The 22,034-nt window shown below is 48.0% G+C and overlaps 1 protein-coding gene across 2 annotated transcripts in view; it reads right to left on the reverse strand.

The window, feature by feature from the left end:
- GRIK4 (glutamate ionotropic receptor kainate type subunit 4) overlaps positions 1–22,034 on the reverse strand; it is a 337,173-nt gene that overhangs the window by 102,711 nt on the left and 212,428 nt on the right. For both annotated transcript variants that reach the window (XM_032285175.1, XM_032285174.1), the window contains exons 9-10: positions 11,614–11,766; positions 10,588–10,692 (exon numbers count right to left, since the gene is read on the reverse strand). In XM_032285175.1, the coding sequence (XP_032141066.1) occupies positions 10,588–10,692; positions 11,614–11,766 (258 nt within the window). The remainder of the gene's footprint in view (positions 1–10,587; positions 10,693–11,613; positions 11,767–22,034) is intronic.

A 22,034-nucleotide genomic window follows, 5' to 3' on the forward strand; every position in this document is an offset into this window, starting at 1 on the left:
TCCATCAACACGAGGACTCATCTGCACACCCTGCTCTCTCACCTCCAGGAAGCTAGAAGGTATTTCGAATTAGCTTCTGAGGAGAGAATTTATCAGAGAGCTCAGGCATGCTGGAGATTTTTCATCTTACAAGAAAATTACTGCCAAAGAACATGACACAGGCAGGCCATGCCTGGCTTCATTTGTTAAACGCACCAGGTGCAGGAGTATCTTGGGAAAGCTGGTTGTATTAATAACACAACTTTGCGCTCTGAGTGGCAGATGCCAATTGAACTCATGGTTTTAATGAAGCGCCTGGGTGGAAGGAAGCCGGTCACTCGCTGTCCTTCAGGAACTCAGGACATTGAAGTCAGTAGAATGCTGGAGGGCAGGGGAGGGTGCAACTTCTGAGCTTTCTGCAATGGCCTGAGCATGGCGCGGCTTTGCCACTAGCTGGAAGCTGGCTCACAGCAGGCAGCTGGCATGTGCCCGGGCCTTGCTGTGCTTTGGCTGGATGGGGAATTTTTAGTTTTGGGGGTGTCAGCAGCTCTCGTCTGAGCAGCGCTCTGTCAGGTGGGCCTTTGAGGTGCTGGGACTCTCCCAGGACTCTTCCCTAGGCTTTCACACCTAACCAGAGCCACTGCCAAGTGAAACCAGTGAGGCTGCCACATTAGAGAGTGGAAAAAGGAGGGGTCAGGGATGAAGGAAAGAGAGAGGCAGGGGAGGGAGAGGCTGTGCGGAGGCTGTCCTGAAGCCCTGAGTGGCCAGCCTGGCAGAACTGGTGTGTGCACGGCCCGGCTGGCAAGGGCCAGTCTTTGCATGGTTACAGCAGGAGTGACCTGGCCCTGGGCGTCTCGCTCACCCGCGGTTTGTACTCTCTGCCCTGTGCCAGCCTAGAAGCGAGATTCCAGGAATACCGCACACAAAGATAGACAGATACATAGATAGTCATCTCTGTGTGAGATGACAGAACTAAAATTTGCAAATATAGTAGAATCCTCAAAGTACAGCTATAAACAATGTTTCATTTTGCTCTCACAATAATTTTATGATGCACATAAAGCAGATATGATGATGATCACCATCCCTGCTTGACTGAGGAGGAAATTGAGAAACAGAATGCTAGAATAGGAACTGGGAGAGCTGGGACTCTGCCCTGCGCCTTTGACCATGAAGCCTATGCTCTTTGCATTGCCCCACACTCCCTGCTTCTGCATGCAGCAACCTTGCCTCCTGGGATCCACCTTCGTTCTTTCCCCAGACTTGTCTGCCTGCAAACCCCACACCTCTGGCCGGTGGCCTGGCCCACCTCCCATCAGAGCTGACTGACGCAGGCTGCTTCCTGAGACTGAATTAGCAGGTCCGCCTCTTCCAGCTCTTCCAGGCATGAGCTGGCTGAAGAGACACGGAAAAGAGTCACTGGGAACTGGCAAACTTCCCCAGGCTGATCTCAGGCAGAAGCGTGATCGGGCACATTATAAGAAATATATTTAAAATGCATCACTTTAAAACCCTGCTCTTCTGCCCAAAAGCAGCCCCCAGCTCGAAAATTTAAGCAGCTCTAATTTGTTTGCCGGCTGATGTGTGAATAAGCTTCTGCAGTCAGTGAATTTTCCATCAAAGCTGATAAGCAGGAAGTCCCTGTGCTTTGGGAGAAAGAACCAGACTTATGTGTGCCAGGGAGGCAGGAGAGAAAATGCCCTTCAGGTTACACCCTGCCGAAGCCAGCTCATCTGCTCCTTGACTGTTGTCCCTGGGGTGGACAGGAGAGCCTGGATCGCTCACAGGAGAAAAAGTATTTCAGGGCCTTTTAGTGAATGAGGGGAGCACTGTTCTTGGACAATGGAAAGAAATGGAAAGAAGGAAAGGTATCAGTGATTAGAGGGGACTTTCGCTTCAGTTTTAAAATTCCAGCTGTCAGCGGGGTGGTCATATGAAATCTTTCTTGAACAACCTGGCGAACAGTAGCTTCAGAGAACTCTCGCCACAAAATCCTCAGGTCCCCAGGGCTCTGGTGTCCCTGTTGGCTATGAGAGCCTAGGGCCTGGAGAGCACAGCTGTGTGCCCCCTGCATGCCTCCCCAGGGCCCAGGGAGGGGGGCTGTGCACACACCAGTCCCTAGTTCACTCCTGTATTCACTCTCCAGGCCTGCACCGAGCACCACTCTCAATGGGCTCAGGGTGCCCCAGCACTGAATAATAGTGTGAAAAGGCTACAGTAGAGGGAGCACATAAACGGAGCACTGGACCGGTACTTGCAGGAGCTGGGGGTTAGGGAAGCCTCCCTGAGCTGAGTTTTGGAGACGTGAGTAGGAGTAGCCGGGTGAGAAATGGGAGTGGGTACAGGTGCGCCGGCACGGGCATGAGAGAGAGCCTGGCGTGCCTGACTGTCACATCATCTAGTATTGCCAGGGCAGAGTGTCGGAAGGGCCAATGCAGAAGAGGGGACTCAAAGGTAAGCAGCACCCAGCACCTGTCACCCTGAAAGCAAATGGGGGCCACCAAGCGGTTTTAAGCCCAGGAATCATGCTCTCACAGATGTGTTCTCTGGTAGGAAAGCTGGACTCACTGTCCTCCAACTCTAAGAATTTTTTACTTTCTGTGAGATGTTGTCAACTATTTTAAACCTCAATCCAATTCCCCTTCTCCTGGCTCCTTAATTAAAAAGAAGAAATAAGTGACTTCTCAGTAACCTTCAAAGCAGCCCCCAAGTCACCCATCTTTTTCTCTGATCCCTCCACCCGGATCTGGCCTTGAAGTTTCCTCATCAAAGGCAAAGTCACTCCCACTGGCTCTGGGGGAATCGCCCACCAAGCAGCCTCCCCAGCTGGCCAAGGAGGTCTGTTCCCCAGCCTGAGAGCTGGCACTCAAGGCTGCTGATTCCCAGCAACCAAACCCTGCTCCAGCGCTCTGAGCCAGGTCCCGACAGAAACAGCTTCAAAGATCTGCATATTTATGGTAAACTCCTTCCTCAAATTGAAAATGTATTAGACATTAGCAATCAGCACTCTCAGAGCTGCCTCCCCACTCCCACCCTGCAACCTGTCTGAGCCTTAATGGTCCTTCTCCTTAGCACAGAAGGGCTGGAGCTATGATGGGGGCAGCTCATAATACGAGGGGCTGGGGTTAAGGGCACAGATGCCGGGGGTACCTCTCCATGGACAGGATGAAGCACTGCTCACTATTCTTCCATGCCATGTGAAGATAATGTCAGAGCACAATTTCATCTGACAGGCAGGGCGCTTTTATGGTTTTCTGTTGTTCTAGGTTTGTTTGCTTTTGAAATGGAGAAAGGGTCCTGGATGTGAAGATAGGAGTGGCTCTCAACAGAGAAGCAAGTCTGCTAAAATTCCCACCAGAGCAACAGAAGCTGTTTTCCGGAGTTCTCGGTTGCACAGGGCCACGGTAAGAAATGCAGCTGCCTTGATGTGACTCAGGAGTGCAGCAAAGCAAGTTCCACCGCTGCCAATACAGGAGGATCCCGACTCCCCCGGAAAGGGGGCAGAGCTGTCTCTGCGTGGGCTTCTGCCAGGCAAGATGGCAGGACAGGAAATTAAAGAGAGGCAGCCTGACCTCCTAGCAACGAGTGGGACCCCCAGGAATTTCAAGGAGTTGGGTTGAATTCTCTGAGCCTTCTGAACTCAGGATCACTGGATCCCTGAGTTCCTGGTTTGCAAGGGTGACTCAGGAAAGCCATCTCATTCAACCTCCTCCTCGGTTTAGAACTCAGATCATTCCAGAGAGCCAGCCCCTTGAAAGCTGAGTTGATATAAGCTTTGGAAAACAAAAGTCTGGCTGTCAGCTCACAAGACTTATTACTGGCCCTCTCCTTCACTGCCTTGCCTGTTTCTCCAACTCTATAGGAACAGAGGGAAATAAAAACATGGTCTAAGGAAAGTGTGGCTCAGGTCTAATTTCTATGGAAAGTTCATCTGAAAAGAACCCTATGTATCTGGTGGGGAGAGAGGCAAGTGGAATAATTAATTGATCCCAAGGCCCAGAGTTCAGAATGAATACAAATTTGGAAAACAAATTCCAGTAAGCAAGCTAATGTGGCAAATAGAAATTTAGTGTTCAGTTTGAGGAAACTCATAATCCGCAAGCGCACTCAGCTCTATGTTGCTCAGCCCCATGTGGAGTGTGGTGTTCGATTTGGGCCTTGTGTTTTAATAGACAACCTGAAAAGCACTAGTGGTGAGAGACGTGGAAGTCATGTCATGTTGGGTATCACTGCTTGAGAAAGGAAAAATGGAAAAGCATGAAAACATCAGCCCTGTACAGTAAGCCCTGGCTGCAATTTTGCCTTCCCCAAAAGATTATGAGCTCTCAAGGGAACTATGACTCGTGAATCTTGCATTCCCAGCCCTTGACACAGAGAAGGTGCTCAAAAATTCTATGCTAAATTCAGGCATGAAAGAATAAATGAATAAAGGAAAATCAAACTTTTAAAAAATATTTGAAGAGCTGGTAAGAAAGAAGAAGCAGACTAATCCTATTATGGCAGAATTAGAAGATGGATATTGACCCAGTGCCTGGAAGCATTTGGAATGTGTCCCTTGAGTGGCAATGAATTCCTCAGCCCAGAACATGCTCAAGGAGAGGCTGGGTGGTTATCTATTTCAGGGAAACAATGGACAATGTTCTTGCAGTGGGTTGGAGGAATCTATGAAAGGCCTGAAGGTCCCCTCCAGCATGGTCTGGGGCAATTCTGCCTGGTGGAAAGACCCTGGACTTTGAAGGCAGATGGACCCTGGACTCAGACCCAGTTCTTAAATTTGGCACTTACTGGCTGTATGAATGTGGGTATGTGGATACATCACTTCTCTGTCTCAATTCCGTCACCTACAAGTTGAGAGAATAGCTCTCCTGCAGGGTTGATAAAATGATGAGAAATTTTAAATACATACATATACCACTCAGCATAGCACATCATGTAGGTGACAATAAATGTTAGCTATTATGTCCGTAGAGACGGCTTTCTCTGTAAGGACAGGCAAGCACAAGACTGTGCCATGCAGTTTTAGTTTGGATACTTCTTGGGCTCACCTAGGTCAAACGTTGAGCGGTTACGACCTTCATTGCTCAGAGAAATGAGACTGAGGTATCCACATAGTGATATACAATGAGCCAATGGAAAAAGCTTAGATCTGCATCTTTAACTACGAATAGCAAACCCCAAAGGCTTAATTAGAGCCTGTTAAGCCATTTCCGATCCTCAGATGAAAGGTGCGCTCGTCTTATTACAGCACTAACAAAGTTGTTTGGGGGCTGCTCAGAATCTCTGATCTTTAGACCAAGTTAAATGAAGGAAATTCAGGGCCGTCTAATGCTATACTTCCTTCTTCCTAGCCTCTTCCAAAGAAGATTTATCCCAAATCAGGAGACTATACTTTCCTAACACTGTTCAGGCCATCTTCCGTGGCACAAAAAGGGAAGATACAAGATGGATGATGGAGATCTGGCATGCGCAAAAACCGGAGGGTGGAGCTGAAACCATACTGCCAACTTCTATGCCCATAAACCAGTAACTGGGAGATGGTCCTGGTTCAGAAACGTCACTGACAAGGCACAAGAGTCTCCAGCAGAAGCTCCATAGAATCAGTCCCAAGATGGAAAACCCTGTCTCTGAACAGAATCAAAATACTAATCTTTAAAATAGTGAAAAACAACCCTGAGTTCTGAAAGACTATTTTTAAAATGGCAATAATCCTTTAATCAGCCACCGGCAGAGTATGTGGTATTTGGTTCAGACGTTTTACCAATTACGACCCACCGGGTCCCTGTGTGGGGCTTTCTAAATAATCAAAACCATCTCTTAATAGTCACTCACCCAGAAAGGAAGAGAGAATAAAACCAAGCCCCGGTGAGAAGATGCCATTCCTAATGAATGCCCAGCCCAGCCGATTGTCACAACCCTGGGGCTGTCCTGGTTTGCAGCAGGTGGCAGCAAAGCAACAGACCTGGCTGAAGGGTTTTGATTTGGGGTTTTAGGGATTCCAGAAAAGTGAGGAACGGCTAGGAGTGGGAGATCCAGGAGCATGGGTTTTGTTATTGGACAAGCCTGAGTGTAAATTCCAGCTCTGCCTGAAGTCCTTGCTGATAGCGGAACCAAGTTCCTTCCACTCCCTGAGCTCCCGTCTTCTTATTGGTAAAACGGGAATTGATCTACCTTGAAGGGCTGTCCTCGAGATGGGAAGTGATTTGTGCCAAGTGCCCATGTGGTATCTGGTATGCAGAAGGTGCTCAAAAGATGTTATTTTCCCTGCTCCTTGTCACTTTCTCCTCCCCTGCCCAGCATCACCTTTAATGGAATTGGGAGAATATTCGCTCAGAGACACTGACATTCTTCCCACCCTAGAAGAGAGACCCAATTAATTATCACTCCCTAAACCATTTCTTCATCCTGTAATAAGCAGGGGAAGGACATCTGTCAAGAGGCAAAGATTGGGCGGTGATTGGGATGGGACCTGGGGACCAAAGCTGCGAAGCTACATCTGTGTCCATGATACATCACGCAGTTTCCGCTCGGTACTCACGGCACCTAAACGAGACAGGGAAGCAGCAGGACACTCACTAGATTTGTTGAAAAAAAGGCGGGGGGGCATACAGAGAATAATCACCATCCACTTTACAAGTCCAATCAAGAGTATGTGTTCCTTAGAGTAGCTGAAGGTCAAAAACACATCCTCTTTAACAGTCATTTCTGCAGCAGATTCCATTCAACACTGGCTCAAGCGGATAGGGGGAAGATGTGGAGAGGTCAAGAAAAAAATTCTCTGTGTACAGGCTGCAGTTCATGAACACTCTTCTACTAGGGCAGTGTTTATCAAAGGGTAGGCTGTGGGCCACCTGCACTGTAATCATCTATCTCGGTGCTGGATAAAAATATGCGGATTCCTGGAATACATCCAGTTTTACTAAACCAGAATTTATAGCTGTGAGACCTTGGAATGTCTGATTTCTATGAAGCACTTGTGGTCATCCTGGTGCATGTCTACAATTGAGAAGCCCGCCCTGCACGGCTCACATGTGCTGCTGCTGAAGAAACTGCAGCCACTAAGGAGGATGCCTCAACGCACAATCCCTTGCTGGCCTGGGCTGGGGGCTGAAGGACGAGTCCTGGTGGCTGATGATGTTGTTTCTTTATGACTCAGGCAGTCTTCTGGCCTTGTAGCTAGCACAAGCCAGCCTGAGCGGCTGTTGCTGGAGAAGCAGAATGAAGTTGAAGAGGTACTTGGAGCCTAATCAGCTGTCCTTCAAGTGGAGAGTGGAATCAGGGCTACCAGCCAGCTCTGCCACTGCAGGTGTCGCTTGTTGGAGGGGTGCTGGAAGTGGACTTTTTCCCAGGAGCACTCACAAGGCAGGACTGAGGTCCAAGGGGAGAGTTTCAAAGCCTGGGATCGGGTTTTCCATGGAGTGAGCAACCTGTTCTCCTGTCTGTTCCTCCATCGTTACCATCTCCACCCGCTTCTCCTTGCCCCATTTTCTTTTTCTTCTTCTATGTCACATACATATTTGTTTGCCAACTGCCTGTCCCCTACTAGAATACAGGCTCCACAAAAGCAGCCACTTTCCCCATCTTAAAAAACCTATACCTAGAAGACAGACTGGCACATAAAAGGCACTCACCAAAGATTTCTTGAAAGAATGAATGACTATTCTTCAGATCCCCCAAGCACATTGGGGCTCAGAGAGAAGTCTGCCTGACAATTTCCCCACAGGCTGGCAGCTTCACTTGTTCAGGGAATTAGGAGCCCGAGGGCACGATCTGAGTGTAATAACCCAAATTTGCACTTATGGTTTTCTATGTCAGGCTCCCTGGCTAGACTGTGAGCACTCTCTCCGTGTAGGGTCTGAATCTTTTTCAGCTTCGTTTCCCCCAGGCCCAGCATGGTACCTGATACATAGTGCATGCTCAATATATTACTTGTTAAATGAATAAAATGGCCATTCTGTGAAACGCCATCCCCGTAGTTTCTGGCTGCCTACCTAACCCTGCTCTGATTTGAGAAATTATGCAAAATGGTAGCTCTTTTTGCTCATAGGTAATACAGCTCTGGCCCAGAGATACGAAGCGCTGCTGAGAGTCAGCAGCAGGACTCTGGGCTCCACTCTGTCTGGGACTCTTTCTTTTCACTGCATCATCTTCCAAGAAGGGTGACCTGGCCTCAGGGCCCAGCATAATTACTATCTCCTAGAAAGAACTCCACTGGGCCTTTAAGGAAGGCTGATCAGAACCTTCAGATGCAGGGACAGAGGAGCAGGAGGCAGACGTGAAGGGGCCTCCATAGGGGTAGGGCTTCATCAGAATCACCTTGGGGGCTTGACGACAGCATCAGCTCCTGGGACCTATCATAGGCCTATCATATTCTTGTGAGATAGAGTTTAAAAATCTGTGTATTTAATGCTTTTCCAAGGTGATTCTGAGGCATAATTTGTTGTAATGTTTAAGAACTTTAGAGGTAGACCTATTTGGGTCCAAAACCAGCTCTGTGATTACTATTTGTTCAAGGGCAAGTCAGTCAGTCTTCCTGAGTCTCCGTTTCTTCAACTATAAAATTGAGAATAATCAAAAGTATCTATTTTGTAAGGTTAAAAGAGAAAATATATATAACACACTTAACATGGCATAAGGCCCATGGTAAGAGCTTAATAAATGGAGGCTGCCATGATGATGTCAATCGCAGTGGTAGTGATCATGACGTTGACAGTGGCAATGATGATGACAATGGTGGTGGTGGTGGTGATGACAGTGGTGGTGGTGAGTGGTGGTGGTCATGATGATGGTGGTGGTAGTGGTAGTGATGGTGGTGATGATGAGGATGGTGGTAGTGATGGTGGTGGTGGTGGTGGTGGTAGAGGTGACAGTGGTAGCAGTGTGATGGTGGTGGTGTGATGATGACGGTGATGGTTGTGGTGGTAGTGGTGTGATGGTGGTGTGATTGTGGTGGTGGTGGTGATGGCGGTGGTGGTAGTGGTGATGGCAATGGTGGTGGTAATGATGATGCTGGTGGTCGTGGTGATGGTGACAGTGATGGTGGTGGTGATGGTGATAATGCTAGTGTTGGTGGTAATGATGATGACAGTGATGGTGGTGGGGTGATGGTGGTGGTGGTGGTGATTACAATGGTGATGGTAATGATGATGATGCTGATGGTGGTGATGACGACAGTGATGGTGATGATGCTGGTGGTGGTGGTGATGACGGTGATGGTGGTGAGGATGATGACAGTGACAGTGGTGATGATGCTGCTGGTGGCAGTGATGGTGATGGTGATGGTGGTTGTGGTGATGATGGTGGTGGTGATGGTGATGATCATGACAGTGATGGTGGTGGTGATGATGGTGGTGGCGGTGATGGTGGTGGTGATGGTGGTTATGGTGATGATGATGGTGGTGGTGGTGGCGGTGGTGATCATGACAGTGATGGTGGGGGTGAAGGTGATGATGATGCTGGTGGCAGTGGTGATGATGGTGGTGGTGGTGATAATGGTGGTGGTAGTGATGATAACGACAGTGATGGTGGCAATGACAGTGATGGTGGTGATGATGATGGTAATGGTGGTGATGATGATGGTGATGGTGGTGGTGATGGTGGTGATGATGATGGTGGTGGTAGTGATGATAATGACAGTGATGGTGGTGATGATGACGGTGATGGTGGTGATGACGGTGATGGTGGTGATGGTGGTGGTGATGGTGGTGGTGGTGATGATAATGACAGTGATGGTGGTGGTAATGATGATGATGATGATTTTTCATAATCTCCTGGAAAAGGTGATTTGCAACCCTTCAGTAGTGTGCTTCCTTGTTCAGCCATTCTGACAGGGAGCTCTTCAATGTGCCCACTTCTTGCTGTATTTAGTGCCTGGATTCCTGCTTACTAGCCTTTTCTAAAGCTGCAGAAGGGTTAGCCAAATAATAAGGAGTTGATTACTAGGGTGATGGCGAGGGTGGGAGACCTTCAAGAGATACTTTGAGAGTCAGATCCCTGTATCCTCTGATGGAAGAGGATCTCAGAAAAGTGGATTAAAAGTAATGGCAGAGAATGAGCAAAGGAGTGGGAGCTGAAAGGAACTATGAAGGACAACCATCCCTCCAATGACACAGCAGGCAGGGAGTGGCCAGGAGAGGGGCATGGGGGTGACAGCTGTGAGTTGGTCAGAGAAGAGCAGACAGGAGCAACCCAGCCATGCACTTCAGCACTGAAGGGCTTCCTTGGCCTACGTGGGATATAGTGTCTGCCTTGCCGGCAGGCTCCCTGGAGTATAACACAGGCTCTAGGATTAGGGTCAAACTCAGGGACTAAAATCTTCCCTGGAAATTCTTCCCGCACATGATACCCCTTTGCCTCCCCTCTCACCCCAGTTCCCTCCCTCTTGGTATTTTGCTGGGGATGCAGTCCCTCGGCCACAATGGCTGATCTGGTGGCAGGAAGAGGGTGGCTGGTGCAGGCCAGGAGCCTCCCCCAGGATCCAGCCTGCTGCTCTTGAGGATAACTGGGACCAGGAGGCCATCCCAAACACCAAGGCATGGAAGAAATGGGCTGGGGTCAGAGAAAGGAACAGAGGGGAGGGAGCTGCCACTACCACAGCACAGCTATGCTTACCTGCCGAAAACCATTCCTCGTGAACTGTAAGATTTTCAAGGCATAGTTGGACCTCTGGCCTTTGCTGTTGAATTCAATGTGGCCGGTAAGACCTTCCAATTCTACCTGTCCAAGAGAGAGTGAGTTACAGCACCAAACAGGCCCCATGTTATACTTGGCCCCAACAAGATCTCTACACAGGGGCTATTTAAGGATGCCCAGAAGAGGGAATGCAGTTAAGATCTTTCTCCTGCCTACCCACAGCCAAGGCATCTTGAGATGATAAAGGTGGTGTCTGCAGGGATAATTCAGACTTGGCTTGACCTGGAGTAGAAGAATGCTCTCCCAATCACCCCATACCAACTGTACGGAACAACCCAGTCACGGTGCTAACTTGAGCTCAGATTCCCCTCGGCCCCTCTTCCAGGCCCTTGGCTGCCCACAGCATTCATCCTCTCTGTGCAGGTGCTCACCCACAGCCAGGCCCACAGGAGGTCTGGATGACTCTCCACCTAACTCTACATGCAAAATCCAAGACACTGTGCTGTGGCAGGCTTCTCTGACAGGAGATGTCTTCTGTGTGGGGTAGAGATCCACATTCGTCCACCAGAGGAGGCATGGCTGGGGAGGACAACAATGGGAAACCCAGCCACGCCAGAAGTCTTGAGCCTGCAACTCCCAGAGGGATGCCAGTCTCCAGCAGCACTGCCCTTTCCCAGCTGTATGACGCTTTGCTGAGAACAGCGCTGAACAGAGAGGCCAGGTACTAAGTCTGGAATTCAGGGGCCCATTAATAGTGGAAGGCTCCAGGGCTGTTGCCTTCTGAACAAACTTCCATGGATTCTCAGTGGTTATTGGGGTTTAGGGAAGAAATGTGGCTCATGATCCATTCAACTGGGGTCACCAGAGATCCCTGATTTATCTGGGGCTATAATACAGGTACATTTCAGAGAAGCCTGGGGCTGAGGCACTCTTGGACCTTGAACCATGTGTCCAACCCTATTAGCCTGGGCACAGCCCTGCAGGGCCTCAGCCGCCGCTCCTCACCATGCGCAGGTAGTTCATGAGGCTGGTGCCGTGCTGCCAGATCTGCGCCGAGCCGCAGGACAGGGGCTTCACGCCGATCTCCTGGCTCCGGTTCAATTCCTGCACCGCAGTCACCACAGCATAGACCGCATCAAACAGCAGGGCGGAGGAGAGCTGGGAGAGGCCCGGGAGCAGGCGGACAGAGGGAGTGACAGGTGGAGAAGAAGAAAGGGAGGGGAGGGAGAAAATAAGAGGAATGGAGAAAGAAAAGAGAAAGCGAAAGAAAGGGAAATAAGGGTGCATCTTCATTGCCCTTGGCCCACATCCTTTCTCTGGGCCAGTTCTACTTCATCTAACAGCCAAGTGCTCACCCAAGGCACACAATGGTGCCAAAGGCTGCTCTGGGATTGAAGCCTCCAGCTAGCCCATTGGACCCCAAATGACTTCAAGTGCATCCTTTTTCTCTGCTCCAGGGAAACAAGCAACTGCTGTGGCTCCCAGGAGTCCTCAAGAAGAGGGCAGGGCTGCTTATCTCAAGAAGAGAAGAGAAAGGAACCTGGCCACTGCCCCCATATCTGCCTGTTCTTTAAGGCTCAGTTGAAGGTCACTTCCTCCTACAAGACCTGAACAATATTGTTTCTTCCTAAATGTACCCAATATTAGTCCACTTTGTACTATTCAATGTGATGAGTAGGTATGAAGCACACGGTAAGTTCAAAGCCCAAAGATGAGTAAGAGCCTACTTCTGTGATTACAGCAGGACAGGGAGGGGAGGTACAAGGAGACAGGGCACAAACGAGGAGAACATGAGACTGAGTGAGCCACATCCACAAAGGTCTTGGCGGGGGCGGGTTCCAAAGAGGGAAACATCTGGTTGGGCAACCAGGAAAGTCTGTCGAGGAGGATGCTGCCCTGGAACTGAGCACTGAAGCATGGGGAGCCGCTGGGAAGAGAGAAAGGCATTCCAGAGCATAGAACTGCAGGAACAAAGGCCAGGGGGTGGAGAGTTGGAGCACTCCTGGGGTGGGGAGGGGGTGGGGGCCAGAGGAAGTAGTCTATCAGACACATGGCAGGAGTTATGGCATGCAGGGTCTGAAAGTCAGGGAAGTGGTCAGCACAGTTGTGTGTTCATGCTTTCACCTTCCCTATTAAACTGCAAGCTTAAACAAGACCTTAATCTCTATATTCTGCATAGCATCTGCCATGGGGCTTGTCATGTGGCTGGCCCCCAAGACAGTTGCTTCACTTGAATTAACTTCTGGCTGAAGTCTGCTTACTACCCAATGAGTGGTAAGGTAGTAAGCAGGCTGTAGGGAGGGCAGAGCTGGGTATCTTTGTGGAGGTGGTAGGAGTGGAAAGACAGAAGCCGCCTGACCTTGAGGAACGTGCAATCTAAGGAGGAGATAATACCACACACTGTTAATGTACGCAGGGTCCCTGGCAAAAAACCAACCAAACAAACAAATCTACTAAGTGCAATTGACTATACACTCAGCACTGTGCCAGGCCCCCGAGTGGGGCCAGGAAGGCAGGTGGAAGCCTCCTGGGAAGAGTGGTGTTATGGGGCTAGAAGTCCACACACAGTCCTATTACAAGGCAAGTTCCTTCACTGAAACACAACATTCCACAACTGGCAACTCAACATTGCCCCTTACAAGCCTCCTCTTTCAACTGACAGTACCCTTGTGAGGGTCCCATGTAAGACCCTTGTGAGGGCACCATTCCATGTGACCAACTTCTTATAGCTCGCCTCCTTCCTAGCCAGCCCTGGGACACTGGCCCCTCCAAGGTTGGAGGGAGGGATGCTGTCTTGGATTTTTTCAAGCTCTTCAGGCAGAGCGTCAGCAGTGCAAGATGGTGAGGTGCTGAGGAAAGAACTTGAAAGCGTGAACACGAAACCCAGAGTCCAGGTCCCAGCCCCTCACCATGTGCTAAGTGATCCCAGGCACGTGAAATCTCTCCAGGTGAGCAACAATTTCTGCATTTGTAAAAGAGAAGCAGCAGTCCCTGCCTCACAAGTCTATAAAAGTGCTCTGCAAACTGCCAGTGTCAGAAGATAGCGTTCCTGAGGGCAGGGGCTGTTGCCCCCAGATCCAGCCAGATGTTAGCAGCAGTGCTTAGGAAGCAGGTATTGGCTGAACTAAGTCAGGCTCCAGGGAGTGGTAAGGACAGGAGGCTACAGGCAGGGTGGATGGCTTTGCTACCTACCCAGTTTTGCTACATGTTGGGCCAGGAGGCCTAGGAGGGGAACTGGGTGACCATCTCTGGATAATCTCTTTAAAAGGCAGTTACAGAGCAAAACAGTCAACAGAGTTCCTCTGCTCCAGCCCAAGTTCACCTGCATCACAAAACTACCTGACTGGTATATGTTTTCTTCCTCCCTCACCCTTTCTCCATCCCTCTCTTGCTGCTTCTTCCCCTCCTTGCCTTGCTTCTTTTCTTTCTTCCCATTTCTATTCCACCACTAACATCTGGCAGGAACCATGGACCTCAACATCTTCTCACTCTCCACAGAGACACTGGATCAGGCCACTGAGTCCCCTTGGCCTCTGTCGAGTCTTCTGCCTCCCTTGCTCCGTCGAGTCTTCTGCCTCCCTTGCTCCAACTCCCCTCCCGTCTGTCCCTTGGTCCTGGAGCCATCTGGAACCCAAAGAATAAGCAACAAAGGGCACCCCATTCCCACCATGGGGAACAGTGGACGCCTCTGCAGTGCTGCTGAGCCAGGATGAGCTGGCCTGAGCCGCCACACTCCTGAGACCCTCCGTCCATCATCTTCCACTCTCTCTTCCTGCCCTTCCCCTTTGCCCTCAGCTCCTTCTTCATCTGATGCACCCTGCCTGGCAGCGAATACTCTTTTGCAAGCCTACAACTGTCCTTGTTCTTCCATGTAACTTGCTTTCCCCTCAGCACATGTGGCTCTTTTATTAATGGGCCTCTCACATTTGCTTGCCAAAAGGACATACGGACTCTGCCTCAAACTAATGCTGCAGACTCTCTCTTTCCAGCTTAGACAAATTGAGGGGAACTTGGCTATCCCTACTGAAACTGGCTTCTAGATCCTTCTGTTTGTCTATTTAAATGATACTATAAACAAATTTCTGTCTCACCTTCTCCCTTGCCTCCCAGTTAATCTCGCCATTCTCAAATTCCCAAAATTGTAGAGTGTTTGAGCTGGAAGGAATTCTAGAAAACAGTTCATCTGGCTGGGTGTGGTGGCTCATGCTTATAATCTCAGCACTTTGGATGGCCGAGATGGGTGGATCACTTTGAGGTCAGGAGTTCAAGACTACCCTGGCCAACACGGTGAAATCCTGTCTCTACTATAAATACAAAAATCAGATGGATGTGGTTGCACGCACCTGTAATCCCAGCTACTCCAGAGGCTGAGGCAGGAGAATCGCTTGCACCTAAGAGGCGGCGGCTGCAGTGAGCCAAGATTGCACCACTGCACTCCAGCCTGGGCAAGAGAGTGAGACTCTGTCTCAAAAAAAAAAAAAGACAAAGAAAGAAAAGAAAGAACTCATCTGATTGTCTTCTTTTACCAACCAAGAAACTGAGGCTCAAGCAGTTCTTCTCTCGCCCAGGGTCACAAAGCAAGGCCTGGAGGCCCGGCACCCCTTTGTCCAGGCTGGATTCCTCCCCTCTCCACAGCACCGCCTTCCACCTCCCTCCACTCGAGAAGCCTGCATTGTTTTTGCTCTATCAGATGTATTCTTGTGCCTCATCTCCCAGGACAACTTGTGGCAATCTTTCACTGTCACCTTCTCAGCAGCAGACAGGAGTATGAGACTCTGGGGCCAGGGTGGAGGCAGGAAGGGGTGGCGGGCACGCTTCTCTAATGCCCTGGGTTGGAGCCATTACCCAGTTTGCCTTCTGGCCTGACTGGTTGTTTATCCGCACGTTAGCCCCTCGGTTAAGAGCCATTAGCCATTGGCTGCCTACCTAGCACCCATTCTCCCCTTCTTCCTCCCATTTCATTTAGGTATCCTTCCCTGTCCCAAGCTGCAAGGAGCTTCAGAGGGGGCTGACCCAGTTCCGGGTCCCAGGGAAGCCTGGGTGGTCCAAGAAGTACTCCACCCCCCATGGCAGTATGTGATTCAGGACTGCATGAGACCCATCGAAACAATGAGCCATGAACTGAGGTCTGGAATGAGGGGTTTGCTTCTCAGGAAAGCTTCTGGTCTCCTAAGAGGACACTCCTTCTCTCTCCTCTGGATATGTCTGTGTCTGGTTGGGATACCTGGGCTGCTGCAGCCAGCCCAGCTCCAGCCTGAGCATGAAGCTGGTACCAAGAGGGGACACAGCAGAGATGGAAAGATCTGGTCTCCAACCTCATCACTGGAATCTTGCTAAGCCATGCAATAACACATTTCTGTTTTTGCACAAGACGTTTTAATACAGGGTTTCTGTTGCAGAGCGTACTCTGGTATCAAGGCCCTGGGGATCCCTTTCCTCCCAGGGGCATTGTTGCACCAGGCCCCGGAGTCTACAGGCTCCCTCTTCCTCCAGTAAGGCTGTGTGCTGGTCCCCAAGAGACCCTCATCACGGCAGACTTGCAGAGGAAGTGCCACGCTGTTTCTCACATCCTCCCACCAAGCCCCCAGCTTGTTCCTGCCACGTGGTTGCCACTATTCCTAGTCTGTCTGGGATGCGGTTTTCTTGGCTGATGCTCTCTTATTAGCACATGATGTGGATGCTGAGAGATCCGTTTGTCTGTTTGTAATGTTTCTCAGTGTCTTTAACTCCAGGGCCTTCAAGATTCTTCAAGTGCTTCTAGTACGAATGCCAGCTAGGGACACTGGGTGCGGGTAGCGGGTGGAAGGAAAATTCTAAGGTTCTGGTCTCCTCTCCACCTGTGTGTGGTCTTCAGAGGGGCGACACCAGTGACGTGTCCCCCATAGGCTCTGGGCTTCACGGTTCCTCTCTGTGGTTCAGCCTGGGCTGGTGAAAGCTGATCCCTCCTAAGCCCCAAATGTCTTCTCCCCGGGTGCAGTCTCCTCGGGTTCCTCCACCCATCACCAGGGCACTCTCTTCTGCAGGCTCCTGGCAATCTGCCCAGGCCTCTCACCTGGATCCTTCAAACTGCTCTGAGAATTCGTCTCCCAACCCTCATGCCTCCAGCTATCTCCTTGCAATTATCAGTCTCCTGCCCGCACCCAATTTCTCCTCTGATGGTGAGTGAGCCTGTCCTCTCTCTGCCTCATCAATTTTTCCATCTTGTTTCAGATCTCCATCCCGAAGCATCTTTCTTGCTCTCCTAATTGCTTTCTCCCTCCGCTATTACTTACTCATTTAGCTCTAGAAAGCATTTGGGGCTACAGTCAGGAAGAAGCCATTTCTGTTACAAAAGCTCTCCATCCATGTCTCCACTTCTGGCCCCACTGGGGGATGGAGGCACCCCCAATTTCCATCCCTTCTCTGCGCTACTGTTCGTTTTCCTTTTCCTCTCTGTCTTTCGTGGCCTCCGCTCCCCATCTGTGTGCACGCACCTCTCGGTTTTGTCTCTGCTTCTCCTGTTCCTGTCTTTTCTAAATATTAAATCCCTCAAATGGCTCAATCCTCATTTAAAAGCCTCTCCTCATTCTTGGCACCAAAACGTTGCTTGGCAATGAACCCTCGATTCTCTTGTTTTTATATTTTCATTTGATTCTTCATTGTTATTTTCTTTTGAGCTGTTTGCAACTTGTTTAGGGGGATGCAAGACTCTGTATAAATTAAGATGAATCAATTCTGACTCACGGAGCTGTGGCTGAGTTCCTTCCGCCTCCCCTGACATGAAAATAAGGATATCTCCTAAATACACACCTGTAACTCTCATCTCTCTCCAAGCCCCAGGTGATGGGATTCCCAGGATCCTCCCAGACGCCCATTTGTCTCTGAACTTCTGCAGCTTAAACTCTATCCCCTAATATAATACCAGGACAGGAACCATTAAAATCTCATGGAATAGTTCTTACAATCTGGATTTTATTCAATGAAATAAACACTTAATTACAAACATCTGCTTTAGCCTAAATTCTAATTACTTAATCTAGCCATCTGTAATTTTAATGATTTTCCAGGATTTTTGTTCTTTGCGGCGTGATTAATGGGAACGGCACGTGAAGCTAGCGGGTGTGTGTGTGTCTCCATTTGTGACACCCCTTCTTCTGCTTGCATTGTCTCAGGCAGAAGCGCATTTGCAGCTCACCGTCAGCCACCTGGCAGGTATGGCCAGGTGTGGATTGAGCTTGCTTTCCTGGTTACCTCTCAGTTCAGCCACTCCTCTCTCAGTGCCCTTAGAGCGGGGCTCCCTCTCCAGAAAGCTCCACCTAGAATGCCGAAGGCCTGACCCTGAAGGTGAGGAAGAGAGGGAGACTTACCCATGTCAGGAGAAAAAGGCAAAGGAGAGAAGAAACTGCCAAGAGTGAAGAAAGAGTGGGGAACATCGTGCGGAGAGAAGGAAACAAAAAGGGGGGTCTAGGGAGAAGAGGGAGAGAAAGAGAACGTCCCCACTGAGGCTGGAGCGGCAGCCTTTGTAGAACGCTCGATGGTGGGGACAGAACCAGGCTGTTTTCCTGGAACTGACTCCCTCTCGCCTTCCAGCTCCCAGAACATGAAAAAGCTGGGCTGTTTGTGCTGTGAATTTCTCAGCCCCCAAAGAGACAGGAAGAGGCACTGCTTTTCTTTTTCTTTTTTTTTTTTTTTCTACCACCATTGTTTCTTTGTTTTCTTTTCTGAAAAAGCACAGTCTCTATTAACGGAAGCCTAGCCTTGCTACTATTCCTAAGCTAAGAATAGTCTTGTTGCTATTATCCCATAGTAAGTGTACAGTAAATGTTTTCTTTTCTTTTTTTTTTTTAATTTTACTTTAGGTTCTGGGGTACATGTGCAGGTCATGCAGGGTTTTTGCATAGGCCCATACATAACCAGGTGGTTTGCTGCCTCTATTCCCCCTTTGACTATATCTGGCGTTTCTCTCCATTTAATTCCTCCCCACCCTCCCCACCCACCGCTGTCCCTCCTCTAGCCCCCCTAACTGCCCCCAGTGTGTGATGCTCCCCTCCCTGAGTCCACGTGTTCTCATTGTTCAACACCCACCTATGCGTGAGAACATGCGGTGTTTCGTTTTCTGTTCTTGTGTCAGTTTGTTGTGAATGATGGTTTCCAAATTCATCCAAGTCCCTACAAAGGACATGAACTCATGGTTTTTTTTTTATGGCTGCATAGTATTCCATGGTGTATATGTGCCAAATTTTCTTTGTCCAGCCTATCATTGATGGACATTTGGGTTGGTTCCAGGTCTTTGCTAATGTACACAGGGCTGCAATGAACATACACGTGCATGTGCCTTTATAATAGAACAATTTATAGTTCTTTGAGTATATACCCAGTCACAGGATTGCTGGGTCAAATGGAATTTATATTTCTAGATCCTTGAGAAATCGTCATACTGTCTTCCACAATGGTTGAACTAATTTACACTCCCACCAACTGTGTAAGAGTGTTCCTATTTCTCCACATCCTCTCCAGCATCTGTTGTCTCCAGATTTTTTAATGATCGCCATTCTAACTGATGTGAGATGGTATCTCAATGTGGTTTTGATTTGCATTTCTCTAATAAGCAGTGGTGATAAGTATTTTTTCATTTTGTTTGCCTCATATATGACCTCTTTTGAAAAGTGTCTGTTCATATCCTTTGCCCACTTTTGAATGGGGCTGTTTTTTTCCTGTATATCTGTTTTAGTTATTTGTAGATTCTGGATATTAGCCCTTTGTCAGATGGGTGGACTGCAAAAATTTTTTCCCATTCTGTTGGTTGCCGGTTAGCTCTAACGATGGTTCCTGTTGCTGTGCAGAAACTCTGAATTTTAATTAGATCCCATTTGTCTATCTTGGCTTTTGTTGCCATTGCTTTTGGTGTTTTATTCATGAAGTCCTTGCCTATGTCTATGTCCTGGATGGTTTTGCCTAGGTTTTCTTCTAGTGTTTTTATGGTGTTAGGTTTTATGTTTAAATCTTTAATCCATCTGGAGTTAATTTTAGTGTAAGGTGACAGGAAGGGGTCCAGTTTCTGCTTTCTGCACACTGTTAGCCAGTTTTCCCAACACCGTTTATTAAATATGGAGTCCTTTCCTCATTGCTTGTTTTTGTCAGGTTTGTCAAAGATCAGATTGTTGTAGATGTGTGGTGTTGCTTCTGAGGCCTCTGTTCTGTTCCATTGGTCTATGTCTCTGTTTTGGTACCAGTACCATGCTGTTTTGATTACTGTAGATGTGCAGTATAGTTTGAAGTCTGGCAGTGTGATGCCTCTGGCTTTGTTCTTTTTGCTTAGGATTGTCTTGGCTATGCAGTCTCTCTTGTAATTCCATACGAAGTTAAGTAGTTTCTTCCAGTTCTGTGATGAAGGTCATTGGTAGCTTGATGGGGACAGCATTGAATCTATTAATTACTTTGTGCAGTATGGTCATTTTCATGATATTGAGTCTTCCTAACCATGAGCATGGAATGTTTTTCCATCTGTTTGTGTCTTCTCTTATTTCCTTGAGCAGTGGTTTGTAGTTCTCCTTGAAGAGGTACTTTACATCCTTTGTGAGTTGTATTCCTAGGTATTTTATTCTCTTTAGCAATTGTGAATGGGAGTTTGTTCTTGATTTGGCTCTCTGTTTGTCTGTTATTGGTATATAAGAATGTTTGTGATTTCTGCACATTGATTTTGTATCCTGAGACTTTGCTGAAGTTGCTTTTCAGTTTGAGAAGATTTTTGGCTGAGATGATGGGGTCTTCTAAATACACAATCATGTTGTCTGCAAATAGAGACAATTTGACTTCCTCCTTTCCTATTTGAATACCTTTTATTTCTTTTTCATGCCTGATTGCTCTGGCTAGAACTTCTGATACTATATTGAATAGGAGTGGTGAGAGAGGGCATCCCTGTCTAGTGCCTGATTTCAAAGGAAATTCTTCCAGCTTTTGCCCATTCAGTATGATATTGGCTGTAGGTTTGTCATCAACAGCTTTTATTATTTTATGATATGTTTTGTCGATACCTAGTTTATTGACAGTTTTTAGCATAAAGGGCTATTGAATTTTGTTGAAGGCCTTCTCTGCATCTTGAAATAATCATTTGTTTTTTGTCTTTGGTTCTGTTTATGTGATGAATTCCGTTTATGGACTTATGTATGCTGAACCAGCCTTGCATCCCTGGGATGAAGCTTACTTCATCATGATGAATAAGCTTTTTGATGTGCTATTGCATTCGGTTTGCCAGTATTTTATTGAAGATTTTTGCATCAATGTTCATCATGGATATTGGCCTGACGTTTTCTTTTTTAGTTGAGTTTCTGCCTGGTTTTGGTATCAGGATGATGTTGGTCTCATAAAATGAGTTAGGGAGGATTCCTTCTTTTTGTATTGTGAGAACTCCACAAAGATATTCCTCAAGAAGAACAACCCCAAGGCACATAATTGTCAGATTCACCAGGGTTGAAATGAAGGAAAAAATGCTAAGGGCAGCCAGAGAGAAAGGTCAGGTCAACCACAGAGGGAAACCAGTTAGACTCACAGCAGATCTCTTGGCAGAAACCCTACAAGCCAGAAGAGAGTGGGGGCCAATATTCAACATCCTTAAAAAAAAGAGCTTTCAATCCAGAATCTCATATCCAGCCAAACTAAGCTTTCTAAGTGAAGGAGAAATAAAATCCTTTGTGGACAAGCAATTGCTAAGAGATTTTTGTCACCACCAGACCTGCCCTGCAAGAACTCCTGAAACACTCTGCATGGAAAGGAACAAGTACCAGTCACTCCAAAAGCACACCAAATGGCAAAGACCAAGAATGCAATGAAGAAAATGAGTCGACTAACGGGCAAGAAAACCAGCCAGTAACAAAATGGCAGGATCAAATTCACACATAACAATATTAACATTGAATGTAAATGGCCTAAATGCCCCTATCAAAAGATACAGACAGCCAAACCGGATAAAAAGTCAAAACCCATTGGTGTGCTGTATTCAGGAAACCCATCTCACATACAAAGACACACATAGACTCAAAATAAAGGGATGGAAGAAGATTTACCAGGCAAATGGAGAACAAAAAAAAGCAGGAGTTGCAATCCTAGTCTCCAGTAAAATGGACTTCAAACCAACAAAGATCAAAAGAGACAAAAAAGGACACTACATAATAGTAAAAGGATCAATCCAACAAGAAGAGCTAACTATCCTAAATATATACGCACCAAATACAGGAGCACCCAGATACATAAAGCAAGTTCTTAACAACCTACAAAGAGACTTAGACTCCCACACAGTAATAGTGGGAGACTTCAATATCAGAAGTCTGATCTGTCAATATCAGACAGATCGATGAGACAGAAAATTAACAATGACATCCAGGACTTGAATGCCAAGCTGGACCAAGTGGATCTAATAGGCACAGCTTTTCAAAGGTGGTTGCTAAAAT

The sequence above is a fragment of the Sapajus apella genome, unplaced genomic scaffold (genome assembly GCF_009761245.1).
Source record: "Sapajus apella isolate SASKATOON/1434 unplaced genomic scaffold, GSC_monkey_1.0 scaffold16, whole genome shotgun sequence".
Taxonomy (NCBI): Eukaryota; Metazoa; Chordata; class Mammalia; order Primates; family Cebidae; genus Sapajus; species Sapajus apella.